At 42.7% G+C, this 16,241-nt stretch overlaps 1 protein-coding gene across 4 annotated transcripts in view; it reads right to left on the bottom strand.

The window, feature by feature from the left end:
* Positions 1-16,241, bottom strand: part of ASAP1 (ArfGAP with SH3 domain, ankyrin repeat and PH domain 1) — a 285,790-nt gene that overhangs the window by 149,681 nt on the left and 119,868 nt on the right. For all 4 annotated transcript variants that reach the window (XM_054019003.1, XM_054018999.1, XM_054019000.1 and 1 more), the window contains one exon: positions 5,540-5,612. In XM_054019003.1, the coding sequence (XP_053874978.1) occupies positions 5,540-5,612 (73 nt within the window). The remainder of the gene's footprint in view (positions 1-5,539; positions 5,613-16,241) is intronic.

Below are 16,241 nucleotides of genomic sequence, written 5' to 3'. Positions count from 1 at the left end.
CACGCAGTGTGCAGAGGCGGTCAAAAAAGCAAACAGGATGTTAGGAATCATTAAAAAGGGGATAGAGAATAAGACTGAGAATATATTATTCCCCTTATATAAATCGATGGTACGCCCTCATCTCGAATACTGCATACAGATGTGGTCGTCTCATCTCAAAAAAGATATACTGGCACTAGAAAAGGTTCAGAGAAGGGCAACTAAAATGATTAAGGTTTTAGAACGGGTCCCATATGAGGAGAGATTAAAGAGGCTAGGACTCTTCAGCTTGGAAAAGAGGAGACTAAGAGGGGATATGGTAGACGTATATAAAATCATGAGTGATGTGGAGAAAGTGGATAAGGAAAAGTTATTTACTTATTCCAATAATACAAGAACTAGGGGTCTTCAAATGAAATTAATAGGCAGCAGGTTTAAAACAAATAAAAGGAAGTTCTTCTTCACGCAGCGCACAGTCAACTTGTGGAACTCCTTACCTGAGGAGGTTGTGAAGGCTAGGACTATAACAGAGTTTAAAAGAGAACTGGATAAATTCATGGTGGTTAAGTCCATTAATGGCTATTAGCCAGGATGGGTAAGGAATGGTGTCCCTAGCCTCTGTCTGTCAGAGGGTGGAGATGGGTGGCAGGAGAGAGATCACTTGATCATTGCCTGTTAGGTTCACTCCCTCTGGGGCACCTGGCATTGGCCACTGTTGGTAGACAGGATACTGGGCTACATGGACCTTTGGTCTGACCTGGTACGGCCTTTCTTATGTTCTTATGTCCAAGATACACACCTTAACACACTTAAAACCACCTTCACCAAACAAGGACACTACACCAAAAAAGTGGATTGGGTCCTACATGCCTATGGCAACATGTCATGTACCTCATCCAGTGCACTAAATGCCCCAACAACAACTATGTGGGGTGAAACCCGACATTCACTCTCGAATGAAATCGCACAGAATAATGACAAAGACAAAAACGCCATATCACCCATGGGTGAACACTTTTTCAAAAAAGGATCACTCTGTAGCTGACCTCACAATCCTCCTCCTCATGGGAGCTTAAATTTATCACTTTGCTAGACATCAAAAATCATGGACTCAATAGAGACCCTGGTTTTATGTCTCATTATAACAATCTGTAATTCACTAAACCTCTTTTGTCCCAGGATAGCAGAGGTGTTAATTGCCCACTTCATCCTGAACGGTCTCTTGCAACCCGTGTTAACTCCTTATGCTAAACAATCTGTTCCACCTTGCATTTAGCTGTGACACCCTGTTTACGTTTCCCAGACCTGAAGAAGAGCTCTGTGTAGCTCAAAAGCTTGTTTCATCACCAACAAAGTTGGCCCAATAAAAGATATTCCTTCACCTACCTTGTCTCTCTTATATTACATCAAAACTTTCAACTATCAATGTTTTCCCAAAAGCAAGTACCCACACTTAACTTTAATGTGCCTTTCAGAAACAGTGTGGGTTTATGAAACTTTGCAGAGGATATTCACTTTATGGAGCTATAATTATAGGCTAGATTTTTCTTTTTCTAAAGTATAGTATTCTTAAGAGATCTTCCCTTCCAGACAATAAAGATGATAAAGGTCTCTCACCAAGAAACTACACTTTACAAGAGGAAGCTACCAAACAAACAGCAATCTATCCTATATATCAATTTGTTCCACTTCATGTTTCTTTGTAGATATATTTTTTAATGTAGTCTGAACTACTTCTATAGTTCTGCTTCAATTTGTACAGGGGGTCTATCCATATCAAATTTCTCTGTAGATATGTCTGACAAAAAAACCTTGGTTCACTTTTTTTTTTTTAAATGAACATAAAGAATTAGGAATTTTCATCAGCAGGACTGTAGGACACAAATAATGAAAAGAAGGGGAGAAAGTGAGAAGGGTAGAACAGTTGAAGAGTTGAAACAGGAATTACCATTTTCCTTCTTAGCATTTCCATGATCCATCTATGAGCACCAGAAGAAGGCAAGAGAAGAGATGTACCAAAAAAAAGGACAAAGCCCTGGCTAGGATGATTTAGTTGGTGTTGGTCCTGCTTTGAGCAAGGGATTGGACTAGATGATCTCCTGAGGTCTCTTCCAACCCTAATATTCTATGATTCGTAACTATGTCAAGGAAGAGCAGCACTGATCCAACTCATTTTGAAAGATGTTTTATCAGCTAGTACACACAGCTCTAACCCCTTTTCCTAGTTCTCACTTTTCTCCCCCACTGAAGCACAAAAAGCTCCTTGTTGGCTGGTGGCATGCTGAGATTAAAACATCTGTCTCATTCTCTTCCTCAGTGGGAATGTGAAATAAATACATTAGTTAATTCCTCATCTTACTACTTTCCAGTTCCACTTAAAATTGTTTTCTTGCTGCAATACAATTTAAAATATCTTCACATTTTTAAACCAAACATGTGGTCCTTTTTTGTGGACCACACAAATCCATAAAAAACTGAGATGAGAACTGCAAGAATTAGTTTGACACATACAGATGCACGCACCATTGAACATTTTTCCATTGTAAATTATGTTGCATTGTTGCTTAAAGCCTCTCTATAATTTAATGGAGATTAGCTTTTGGAGATTAGCCATTCAATTGAATTAATAGGAAAAGGCTATTGAAAACTTACACTATTAGTTATGATGCAATTCAATGGCACTAAAATTCAACCGAATGTTATTGGAAAGCTATCCAAAAAAATTTTCCACTGACTTCAGGTACCATCTTCAGTGAGACAAAAGATAGCTTCCAACTCACAAATCCAATCTGACTATTCCAGAAGTACCTAACACGTTGGAGGGGCATCTGCAAAAAGCTTCTCAAACAGGTTGGTGTGACGTTTAAACTGACTTGAATTCTTTTACTAACAGAAGAAAAATCTCTTGCCTTTAATGTTTCAACAGTAAAGAGGATTTGTGATACACACAAACATTTGAGCTCTTCTTTCTCAGAACCCTTCAGAATCTGGTATGAGATTGTAGTGGGGCAGCTGCCCCACTCCCACAGAACAGAGGTTAAAAGAAGCCCTGGAGAGGGCTGTGGCTGGAAAAAGCAGTGAAAGCAGCTGAGGGCATGGCTGATCACAGGTGTGGCCAGCTCAATTAGGGCTCAGCTGGCCCTGATAAGAGGACTGGGGGCCAGGAGCCGAGGGAGTCTCTCTCCAGCCCTGGAGGGAGAAGGGCTAGCTGCCTGAGAGGAAGGTACCTGAACTAGAGCAGTGCTGGGGAATAGGGCAAGGGAGCTCCAGCCTGGTAAAACTCCAAGCTGCAGGCCTTGTTGAAGGTCTACAGAGGTACTGGGGCTGCAGAGATACAGCCTGGGAATAGGCAATGGCAGCAGGTCCTGCACACTTCCAATGATGAGTGGCCATTACAGACTGCAGTCTGCCCTAGTGAGTAGGGGCTAGATGATGACTGGCAGTAGCCACTGAGGCAAGGTGGGTTTAGAGGGTTGGGGTTCCCCTGGGAGGGGAGACCCAGAAAGTGGAGGTACTGCAGTGGGCAGAACCCCAAGGTAAGGGGCATTGGGGTCCGGGAGGGACACAGGGGCCAGCGGCAGGCGAGACATCAGCCTGCAAAGGGCGCTCCATATGCTGGAAAAGAGCTAATTGCCAGACGACCAGCAGGCAGCGCCGTGCTGATGAGTCCTGCATCACTACAGAGATCTAGACTCCCCTGAATAAAAATGTGGATACAGACTAACACGGCTACCCCCTGATACTTGACTCCCCTGAATGTCACTGTTCATATAACCGTACTCAGAGAGTAGTTATTAATGGTTCCCAATCCTGCTGGAAAGGTATAACAAGTGGGGTTCCGCAGAGATCTGTTTTGGGACTGGCTCTGTTCAATATCTTCATCAATGACTTAGATATTGGCATAGAAAGTACGCTTATTAAGTTTGCAGATGATACCAAACTGGGAGGGATTGCAACTGCTTTGGAGGATAGGGTCATAATTCAAAATGATCTGGACAAATTGAAGAAATGGTCTGAGGTAAACAGGATGAAGTTTAATAAAGACAAATGCAAAGTGCTCCACTTAGGAAGGAACAATCAGTTTCACACATACAGAATGGGAAGAGACTGTCTAGGAAGGAGTACGGCAGAAAGGGATCTAGGGGTTATAGTGGACCACAAGCTAAATATGACTCAACAGTGTGATGCTGTTGCAAAAAAAGCAAATGTGAATCTGGGATGCATTAACAGGTGTGTTGTGAGCAAGACATGAGAAGTCATTCTTCCGCTCTACTCTGCGCTGGTTAGGCCTCAGCTGGAGTACTGTGTCCAGTTCTGGGCACCGCATTTCAAGACAGATTTGGAGAAATTGGAGAGGGTCCAGAGAAGAGCAACAAGTATGATTAAAGGTCTAGAGAACATGACCTATGAAGGAAGGCTGAAAGAATTGGGTTTGTTTAGTTTGGAAAAGAGAAGACAGAGAGGGGACATGATAGCAGTTTTCATGTATCTAAAAGGGTGTCATAAGGAGGAGGGAGAAAACTTGTTCACCTTAGCCTCTAAGGATAGAGCAAGAAGCAATGGGCTTAAACTGCAGCAAGGGAGGTTTAGGTTGGACATTAGGAAAAAGTTCCTAAATGTCAGGGTGATTAAACACTGGAATAAAATTGCCTAGGGAGGTTGTGGAATCTCCATCTCTGGAGATATTTAAGAGTAGGTTAGATAAATGTCTATCAGGGATGGTCTAGACAGTATTTGGTCCTGCCATGAGGGCAGGGGACTGGACTCGATGGTCTCTCGAGGTCCCTTCCAGTCCTAGAATCTATGAATAATAAAATTCATTAATGGAGATTTTGTAAAGTACAGACTTCAAAAGGGACAACATTTCATGACATATTTGCATTCTAGCCATTCATACAGGCTCTTATATTGGTGCCCATTATCACTGTATCCAAGTTCCTCTAAGGGTCAAAAAATGGCAAATCTCCCCTCCCCTCCTCCCGCTGCTGACAAGACGCACAGTGTTTTCATTTTCTGTACATTATTATTTAATATAGGAGAGAGAGCGATGGTGTAAGGTTACTAATGTTGTGAAGCTTGGGCAAAAGGGTAGGTTTTGCATTTTAGTCTGATGGTGAGGAAGTTAATGGTCGTTCTCATTTCATGTGGTAATAATCTTGATCCAGGGTTCAGTCTCCTGCTGTAACAGGTCTCTTCTGGTCAACAGTTTTGCTGTTCCAGTGGCATGTACTTGTTATGAGATGTCATGGTAGCACAGAATGAGAAAAAGTCTCTCTCTCTCTCTCTCTCCTCCCCCCACCCAGGAAGGCAGGATCAGTTCAATAGGGAGCTTGGGGGGGGGGGGGGGGGGAGGGGAAGAGAAATCAGGATGACATCCTTGAAATACACGGTTTCCAATGAGGTGTCAGGAGGGCAGAGGTGTACTCTCAGCAACTTGTATTGTGGAAGAGGCAGGCATCACTGCCTTTAAGCTTAATATGCAACGAACAGCAAAGCAAACTTTGTAAACATTATTTAATACAATGGTTTAGATTCTCACGTAAGACCAAAAACCACTTACCTTGCCCAGAATTATATATTGCTTTTACAGACTTTTTCACTTTCTGTAGTGCAGTTCTGTCTTGATCCAATGCCTGTAATAAAAGAGAGATTGTCAAAAAAGACAGCTCAATATTGAATAGCATAATCCAATTTCATAATATTTCTTAGTACAAATGAATAATTTCAGGGTCTGGAAGCACTACAGATGCACTGTGCCCAGCCCTCTGGGAAGGTCTTAGGTCACTCAACCCCTTTAAGTCAATTAAAGAGCTGAATTAAACATCTCTGAAGGGAAACTTATCCTGGAGAGCTGAATGATTGTGAGAGAACTAAAGGACAGCTATAAGTTGATTAAAGCTTTGTAAAAGAACTCGGTCAACTTGAAAGATAGTCAATTAAAAAAAAGTAAATTACAAGTCATGTAGGTATTACAGCTGCCTGAGTTCCCTGCCAATTTCTATGGTTTAAGTCATTTCACTATTACTCACACAAACAAAATTGACTATTCAGAGGAAACAGTGAAATTCTCATTCAGTAATTTTTGAAGTTAGCTGTTGTGATATTAGGTACAACATTTTTAGATATAATTCTGACTTTTCAGGCTGACTGTGTTCCTCTTAAAAATAAATTGGATACAGAGTGATACATTTAAAGAAAAAACAAAACAAAACTAAGAACCTGATTTTGTAAACACACACAACTCCATTATTTAAGTGGAACAATGCATAAGAGTATTATTATTCTTCAAGTAAATAATTGTCCTCAGGTTTGGTCCCTAGATTTAGAACACAGAAGCGTCTCTAGACTGCAATACTTTCAAGGTAAACATTAGTCAATTTTTTTGACTAAACTCCTGGCCCAATTGTTTTAACCTTATAAAACTTCTCATGAATCCATTCACAACCTATTGAAAAGGATGAAACAAGTTAATATACTTTCAGAAAACTTTTCTGTGAAAGTTCCAAATTAAAATAAAGTCAAAGAAATAAAAAGCCAGCCTAGTTTGTGGAGTAAGAAATTTTAAAGTCGCACTAGAGCTTCTTAAGACAGTCAAGGCTCATTCCCTTGTAAATTTAGGTATTGGACACACTAAGCACTTTACTACATATGTTTGCTTACATAACTCGTCGTTCATAACTAAGAGAATAGATACACAATAGAAGTGTTTAAATTGATTATTTTGGACCACTAAAGACAAAGGGAACTGTGACGGGTTGGACCACAGAAACCCCCTCTCTGGGTTCCCACTCCTCCTTCTCAATGGAAAAGCACCAGGTTAAAGATGGATTCCAGTTCAGGTGAAACGATCACATGTCACTAAGACTTCATTACCCACTTGCCAGCACACACATATACAGGAAGACTTACAAGTAAAACAGAGCCATCTACAGACAATTGTCCTGGTTAATGGGAGCCATTAAGATTTCAAACCACCATTAATGGCCCACAATTTGCATAATTACAATAGGACTTCAGAGTTATAGTTCATATTTCTAGTTTCAGATACAAGAGTGATACATTTATGCAAATAGGATGACCACACTCAGTAGATTATAAGCTTTGTAACGATACCTTACAAAAGACCTTTTGCATGAAGCATATTTTAGTTACATTATATTCACACTCATCAGCATATTTTCATAAAATCATAGAGTGCAGCGTCACAGGAACAACTTAATATCAATTGCTACCGTGTTAAGTTTACATTAATAAATGTTCAGTTAATACCCTGCATTTTGGCAATGCACTTGGATTTGGATTGTTACCTAAAATTTAAGTGGCTCAATTCTGACAAAGCAAAATAGTTATAGTTCAAAGATATATAATAACAATAGTAAAAGATAATATATAACAATATTTTATGGATTAATATCCAATTCAGAGCACATTATGTACTCGATTGAACAATAACTTATTTGCATTTCAAATACAGTTAATTTTTGACAAGTTCAAAACCACAAAATTGGCAATATGATCTCTTTTTATACTGTTTTTTTTTTTCATTTCAATTCTATCAGAACAATGGATAAAAATACAATTTTACATAGACACAATTTTTGTCTTTAGTTACAGCGAGGAATATTTTATCTTATCATGCCTTACACTAGGATGGAAACTAAAAATATTTAAAATTGTAAAACTGACAAATACCAACACTAAGAATGTTTTCTCGTTGTTCTTGGAAGATCTTATGGTGGTACAAGGTGTTTAGTAGCTGACCTTTGCTGCCTCCCCAATGGCAACCAAAACTGTATTACCATTCCATACAGCATAAACCACCTCAGCAAGTACTTATCTTGGATGTCTAGTGAAGTTCTAATCAATGTCAACTAGGATGATGAGGGCTACTCAGAAAAGATAGTTAATTCTTCACTTATTTAGCCACTTTTTAGTTTAGATTTGGAATTTCAGCATTAGATTTTTTTTTTTTTTTTTTTTGGTGCAAAATACAACTGTTGATGTGTGAATTAGAAGATGTTTCAGTGATAAAGTTTGTGAAGAAATCTGATAATACTGAACCAAACAAGACACTCAGGAAGAAATTCAAAGTTTAATTTGGAAATAGATAAAAGAAAATTTGACCTTCAGAGTGAAACCTAATTAGAAAACTAGACAAAATTCATTCATTGGGGTAGGTTTGCATTATTTATGGAGTGTCATCACTGAGCACAGCAACATATAGAGGATGACATCTCTGGCCTCAAGGAGCTTATGAGCTTAATCAGACTGACAACATGGGTCAGTTTTGTACATTTATACTTTAAAGTAGCTCTATTTGAACAAATCCTGTCTAGTTTAAAATATACTATATATATATCAATTCAGGGCAGAATGTTTGTACAATGCTTTACACAATGGGACCCCAATTCTAACTGAGGTTTCTGGGTGTTACGGCAACAATTATCATACCTTCCTCCATTTAATAATTTCAAAACAGAGGCCCTTTTGTCCCCAAATATGTTAAACTCTTACATTTGATGTGTTAATACTTGATTTTATTTTTATACTATATTATGCTTCCAAGGAAGTTGTTATAAATAGCAGAGTGCAATTATGTTGCATCCAAGTTTCAAATTAATTTTTATTTGTAAGTATTGTCTTTAGAAGGGGCTCAAATGGAAAGGAGCATCTTTATATTCCCCTACTAGTCCAAAGTATGTGTGTGCATATATATACTTTTTTAAATATTCCAAGCAGATGTATTTAGAATAGCTGTTTTAAAGACAAAAATTACAGTATTAAAATATTATTCTATAAAATAGGAAGTTCAAAATATAAAATTCCAACAAGAGCTTCACATGGGTAGATTCATAAAAGCTTTATTGCCATAATTGGAGATTAGTAATGTTATGGCATTTTGAATGGTTTTGAAATGAGTGTGTAAAAATTTGTAGATTGTTGTATTTAAAGTACTACTGTAGGAGGTCAAATAGAAAACATTATAATCATGAAGATTACATTTATAAGTCTATAATTTAGTACTCCGGAACTAAAGTTCAAACCAACAGAAGCTCCCACAAACAGTTTTACTCTTTCATCTAAAACGCATTTAAACTCATAATAAAATAATAATTACAGGCAAACACAGTAATTAACTGCAACTGAACTAATAGAAATATTAAAACTACATCTAGATCTCAAAAATGGCATCTCAATCTCTTTGACAGATATTTAAGACCTTCTCTTAGGAGAAATAATGTATTTAATTGAACTAAAACAAGTGTCATTGGTACTCTGCTTCTGTGGATTAACCAATGTTAATTTGGTACATTATAATACATTTTTTCCATGCAAAACTTCTATCTTTCAGGGTCCACCTGAATTTTATATGTGCATAGCACTTTAGCAAGTGGATACATTTTACACTAACTGATATTGATTCTTCTGAAGGATAAATGATCTCTACTGCTCCCTTTTTTTTAAGCCACTATCCTGTGTGAGATCACTTTTGTTGTCTTTCAGGAGAACACTGCCGGAGTACTGACATCACAAATAATCAGAGCTGTGAGAAAAACAATTGATCCCATCAAATGAGGAAAGCTGATGTAAACCAAGCACCTTTTACTACAGATTATTATTATTAATCCTATGGCAAAAAACTATGTTAAGATTTAGATTGCTTGGTGATATGTCATCCCTGTGCAGAATGCTGAGTTGAGCAAATATAGAACTACTGAAAACAAGGAAATGCACAGTTAAGGCTGTTCATGCAACCTATGCAATTCTGCACAGAAAAGATGCAGACTGCACCCTGAAGCTGTCATATCCCTCAAAGTAATCCATAGATGTCACAAATACCCTTGTACAAAGCAGAACTACCTACTGCCTCCACCATTCAGTACAGATACACCTGATCCAGACCACACTCACTTTACCTGGAGTGCATGCAGATAAATGTTTAGACTGCTCTCATATACACAGCTCACTACTACAATACCCTTTGCAATAAAACCCCTGTGCCCTGCTAATTATAAAATGTACTCAAGGCTTCTATTTTGGGGGGTTTATTAATTTAATTTTCCAGGGTTTATTTTTTTAGCAATTTTCATATTCTATGGGGATATCCAAAAATCAGAGGGGATACTGATACTGAATGAGAAGATTTTTTCAGGTACTTCCCAAAATTCTTGCCTAAATAGGATCTACTTTAATTTTTATTATATGTCATTACATATGTATAAAAATGACTTACATGTGAACTTAACCTTTTCCTCCATGTTACTGAACCCTATTGTTTAGTATTTTGTGTGTGTCCCTTGTGCACTTTAACGTAGTAAGAGCATTTATGTTAAAGCACACTAGAAAATATAATGTGCTAAAATCTCATTTTGTGGGCAAGTTAGTGATAGAAAGGTAAAGGAGATGTCACTTGATTTGTAAAAATCTACAGAATGATAATTTCAATGGTGTTCTCCTCTGTGGCATCACAGGGGGGACTCACCCCACCCCAGCTCCAGGACCACCAGTTGCTGGAAATGTTGATAATACAACATCATCAGGAATGGGTCAAGATGAGTATAATTTGAAAGCTCTTTCTGCCACAAACACAATGGTGTCAAACATTAAAAAAACCTAGTATAGTATATAGATATATATTTGAGAAAATGTTTAAAATCAACGTTTTTTCAATTATACTTTAACACTGCATACATAAAAGAAGACACTCGTCTTTGGTAATGCTAGAAAAGTTAGCCTTAACATGTGGGACTGAAAACATTTATTCATCAAAGTCATCATCCTTGTCCTCTCAGAGCACCATTCCCAGACAATGTTGTCAACACTAATCCTTCTCCACGCCACACTCGCACATCTCTGTGCAAGGAAGATTGCAGGCCAAACATCTGGAGGGTTCTGAACATTTGGTCATTGCACATGAGCATTTGATTTGGAGAAGGATTGATTCAGGAATGCATGGTATTTCAGATATAACTAGTGTGATCAGTCTCTCCTCCAAGACCTATCTGTGCCCAATTCGTGAGGGTAGTTTTGGACACCCTCAATTATCCTGGAGCCATTCCATTATTTGATAATTTGCCCTCTAGACAGCATGTATAAATATACCCCTTGTCAGTGGCAATTCTTCTGTCTGCTTCTCAGAAATCATCCCCCCAGTGTAGCTCTACAAGTATCAGACAGTCTTCAAATGGCAAACTCGGCATATGAATGCCTCCAGTGCATTTATAAACTCATCAGTGATTTTCTCAGCCATTCCTAACATCTTCAGAGCAAGGAGAGAGTCTCTGGATGCTGAATCGAATGCCTTCCAGTAAGATTAATTAGTATTTTCAGCCAACCTTCCAGTAATGTCACATACTGAAAGGACATGCAACTTGGTAATGCACTGGCTTTTAATGTTCCAAGTGATAGGAACACATTTCTGAGGGATATACTGTGATTCTGTTCACCAGCAGCAGGCACAAAAACAGAATTGTGCGGAAGTATTGGATAACATCTCACATACAGCACTATATGTGTCTTGTGCAAAAATACAGAGTTTAGCAGTACCTCTCTGTGTGGCATTGATAGCATGCAAGGTAATTTTAATGTCAGCCTTCTCATGGGAACTACAAGGAAATCCACTGAACAGTATTAAGCACCAGATTCATTATGCCATGCGATAAATAATTTTTTTGAGTAATTCTTCGCATACTGGAGCATTTTTCCTGCAAGGTATGCAGTGAACTTGCCCTTCATGTGAGTATGAGACAGTTGCTTCTTCATTGCAATGTTGCAGATGTTCACAGAGTCAAAATATTGCACATATGCAATACCATAGAATCTTTTCTTTCTGGTAATCTTTTTAATTGATTCATCTACATACATGTCAAACACAGAGTGAACTTCATTATTGGTCCAGTATTCTCTCTGTAGCCTCATAATGAAGTGTCAGTCAAATCTCAGCAGATGTTAACAGTTTCTGGTTTGTCAAGAGCTTGTACCTCAATCATACATCTACAATTGCTACACCGAAAGACCTGTGCTGGCATAAGGTACCAGTCACGTTGTCAGTAGATGCTGGCTTAGGAAGAGCATGCAAGTTGTGCATTAGTATGCTTTTTACCCAGAACATATGCACTGTTCCCTCTCATTCAAACATCAATTGTGGTACCATGGAGAAAAGACGGTTACTCACCGTTGTAACTGTTGTTCTTCGAGATGTGTTGCTCATATCCATTCCATTAGGTGTGTGCGCGCCGCGTGCACGATCGTCGGAAGATTTTCTACCCTAGCAACACCGGCGGGTCGGCTGTGGAGCCCCCTAGAGTGGCGCCTTCATGGCGCTGAATATATACCCCAGCCGACCCGGCGCCCCCTCAGTTCCTTCTTGCCGGCTACTCCGACAGTGGGGACGGGGGGCGGGTTTGGAATGGATATGAGCAACACATCTCGAAGAACAACAGTTACAACGGTGAGTAACCGTCTTTTCTTCTTCGAGTGCTTGCTCATATCCATTCCATTAGGTGACTCCCAAGCCCAACTTAGGTGGTGGGGTCGGAGTGAGACATTGCTGTGTGCAAAACCGCTGATCCGAAAGCAGCATCGTCTCTGGACTGCTGCACTAGTGCATAGTGAGCTGTAAATGTGTGGACTGACGACCAAACCGCTGCTCTACAAATGTCCTGGATCGGAACTTGTGCCAGGAAAGCCGTCGAGGAAGCCTGGGCCCTCGTGGAGTGAGCGGTGAGGTGCGGTGCTGAGACACCTGCCAGGTCATAGCAAGTCCGGATGCAAGACGTAATCCAGGAGGATAGGCGTTGTGAGGAGACCGGTGAGCCTTTCATTCGGTCGGCCACTGCAACGAAGAGTTGCGTCGTCTTTCTAAAGTGCTTTGTGCGGTCAATATAGAAGGCCAGGGCCCTTCGTACGTCCAGGGAATGCAAACGTTGATCCTGGCGAGTGGCATGTGGTTTGGGATGAAAGACCGGGAGAAAGATGTCCTGGTTGATATGAAAAGGAGAAACCACCTTAGGGAGAAAGGCAGGATGTGGACGAAGCTGCACTTTATCCTTATGGAAAACTGTATAAGGGGGCTCGGATGTAAGCGCCCTGAGTTCAGAAACGCGCCTTGCTGAGGTGATGGCTACAAGGAAGGCTGTCTTCCAGGATAGGTACAAAAGTGAACAGGTGGCCAGTGGCTCGAATGGAGGACCTGTGAGCTTGGAGAGAACCAGGTTGAGGTCCCACGTCTGAACGGGTTGACGTTGTTGTGGGTACATCCGGTCTAAGCCCTTGAGGAATCTAACGACCATCGGGTTAGAGAATACCGAGGACGCGAGTTCCCCTGGGTGAAAGGCCGATATAGCGGCCAGGTGAACTCTAATTGAAGATATCGCCAACCCCTGCTGTTTTAGGGAGAGGAGATATTCCAAAATGAGAGGAATGGGTGCCTGCAACGGGGACATGGCTCGTTGTTCGCACCAACAGGAGAACCGCTTCCACTTGGCCAGGTACGTGGTGCGTGTTGAGGGCTTCCTACTGCTCAGCAGAATCTGTTGGACAGAGTGCGAGCATTGCTGCTCTGCCTGGGTGAACCATGGAGCAGCCACGCCGTGAGGTGGAGTGATTGCAGGTCGGGGTGACGCAGCCGGCCGTGGTCCTGAGAGATGAGATCCGGACACAACGGAAGCGGGATCGGTGTCTGAACCGAGAGTTCCAACAGTGTGGTGTACCAATGTTGTCTCGGCCACGCTGGAGCGACCAGAATTACCTGTGCCTGGTCTCTGCGCAATTTGAGCAGTACCTTGTGGACCAGAGGAAACGGAGGGAAGGCATAAAACAGGTGGTCTTTCCAGGGAAGGAGAAACGCATCCGAGAGGGAGCCCGGAGCTCGACCTTGTAGGGAGCAGAACACGTGGCACTTCCTGTTGTCTCGAGATGCAAACAGGTCTATCTGGGGAAACCCCCACTTTTGGAAGATGGAATGTATGATGTCCGGACGGATAGACCACTCGTGCGTCTGGAAGGACCTGCTGAGTCGGTCCGCTAGAGTGTTCTGGACTCCAGGGAGGAACGATGCCGTGAGATGGATTGAGTGGGCGATGCAGAAGTCCCACAGGCGAATGGCCTCTTGGCATAGAATTGACGAACGTGCTCCTCCTTGCTTGTTGATGTAAAACATGGCCGTGGTGTTGTCGATGAGAACTAACACACATCGGCCACGTAGGAGGTTGAGAAATGCCTGGCACGCCAGGCGCACCGCCATCAGTTCCCGAACATTGATGTGCAGGGCTAGCTGGGGTGCAGTCCACAGGCCCTGGGTATGGTGTTCGTTGAGATGGGCGCCCCAACCCAGAGATGAAGCGTCTGTGACCAGGTGCAGAGAGGGTTGTGGGGCGTGAAATGGCATCCACTCGCAGACCACATTGTGATCTAGCCACCAGGTGAGGGAGGTCAGGACCGAGATCGGGACCGTGACCACCATGTTCAGGCTGTCCCGATGTGGTCGATATATTGACGACACCCAGGTCTGGAGTGGGCGAAGCCGAAGTCTGGCATGCCTGGTTACGTACGTGCAGGAAGCCATGTGACCCAGCAGGGTGAGGCACGACCTCACCGTGGTAGTTGGGAACGTCTGGAGCCCTTGAATGAGGCTCGTGATGGTGCCAAATCGGTTGTCTGGCAGGATGGCTTGTGCACGTCTGGAGTCTAGAACTGCGCCTATGAATTCTATTCTCTGGGTAGGTTCTAGAGTGGATTTGTCCTTGTTGAGTAGGATGCCCAACTCGTTGAATGTGTGCACTATTATGTGGACGTGAGCTTGAACTTGCTCCTTGGTGCGACCGCGTACCAGCCAGTCGTCTAGGTACGGGAACACCTGTATCCCTTGCCGACGAAGGTACGCTGCCACGACAGCCATACATTTCGTGAACACTCTTGGGGCCGAGGATAGGCCGAAGGGAAGGACTGCAAATTGGTAGTGCACCGTGTTTACCACGAATCGCAGGAAGCGTCTGTGAGGTGGGTAAATTGAGATGTGAAAATATGCGTCCTTCATGTCGAGGGCGGCGAACCAGTCTCCAGGATCGAGGGAAGGGATAATGGCCCCCAGAGAGACCATGCGGAACTTCAACTTTACTACGAATTTGTTGAGTCCGCGCAAGTCCAAGATGGGCCGCAGACCTCCTTTGGACTTGGGGATCAGGAAGTAACGGGAATAAAATCCCCTGCCCCTTAACTCTATCGGAACCTCCTCTATGGCCCCCATGGCCAGGAGCGTAGAAACCTCCTGTATAAGAAGTTGCTCGTGAGAAGGGTCCCTGAAGAGGGACGGGGAAGGGGGGTGGGAGGGGGGAATAGAAGAAAACTGGATAGTGTATCCCCTCTCCACTGTGCGGAGGACCCAACGGTCCGAAGTTATAAGGGACCAAGCACGGTGGAAGTGGGAGAGACGATCCCGAAAGGAGGGGGCTGGATCCTGGGGGATGACTGGGGCGCCGTCCTCGACCGCACCTTCAAAAGTTCTGCCTGGGGCCTGAAGGTGGTCTAGGTGGCCCCTGGTTCTGGCCGGGTTGAGGGCCGGCCCACCTTCTTCTACCACCTCGCCCTCGCCTCCGGGTCGAGTCCTGTCTCTGACGAGGCGGGGGGGGGTAGAAGCGCTGAGGCTGCGGCCTAAATGGTCTGCGCTGAGGGCCCACAACATGCATCCCCAGGGAGCGCATGACTGTTCTCGAGTCCTTGAGGCTCTGCAGACGAGAGTCCGTCTTGTCCGAGAACAATCCATGTCCCTCAAAGGGCAGATCCTGTAGGGTTTGCTGCAGCTCCGGAGGCAAACCCGAAACCTGAAGCCAGGAGATCCTCCGCATAGCGATACCCGAAGCCAGGGTCCTCGCAGCTGAGTCTGCTATGTCCAAGGAGGCCTGCAAGGAGGTCCGAGCCACCTTCTTACCCTCCTCTACCATGGCTCCAAACTCTTCCCTGGACTCTTGGGGAATCAACTCCTTAAACTTCCCCATAGAGTTCCAGGAGTTAAAATTGTAACGGCTCAATAGCGCCTGTTGGTTCGCCGCTCTAAGTTGCAGCCCTCCGGCTGAGTAAACCTTACGGCCAAACAAATCGAGCCGCTTAGCCTCTTTTGATTTAGGCGCTGCAGCCTGCTGGCCGTGGCGCTCTCGTGCGTTCACTGATGCCACCACCAATGAACACGGTTGGGGGTGGGTATACAAGTACCCGTAGTCCTTAGATGGGACAAAGTACTTCCTTTCCACCCCTCTCGCTGTGGG

Source organism: Malaclemys terrapin, chromosome 2 (assembly GCF_027887155.1).
Source record: "Malaclemys terrapin pileata isolate rMalTer1 chromosome 2, rMalTer1.hap1, whole genome shotgun sequence".
Lineage (NCBI taxonomy): Eukaryota > Metazoa > Chordata > Testudines > Emydidae > Malaclemys > Malaclemys terrapin.
The sequence above is the reverse complement of the archived record's forward strand: the minus strand, read 5'-3'. Positions and strand labels throughout refer to the sequence as shown.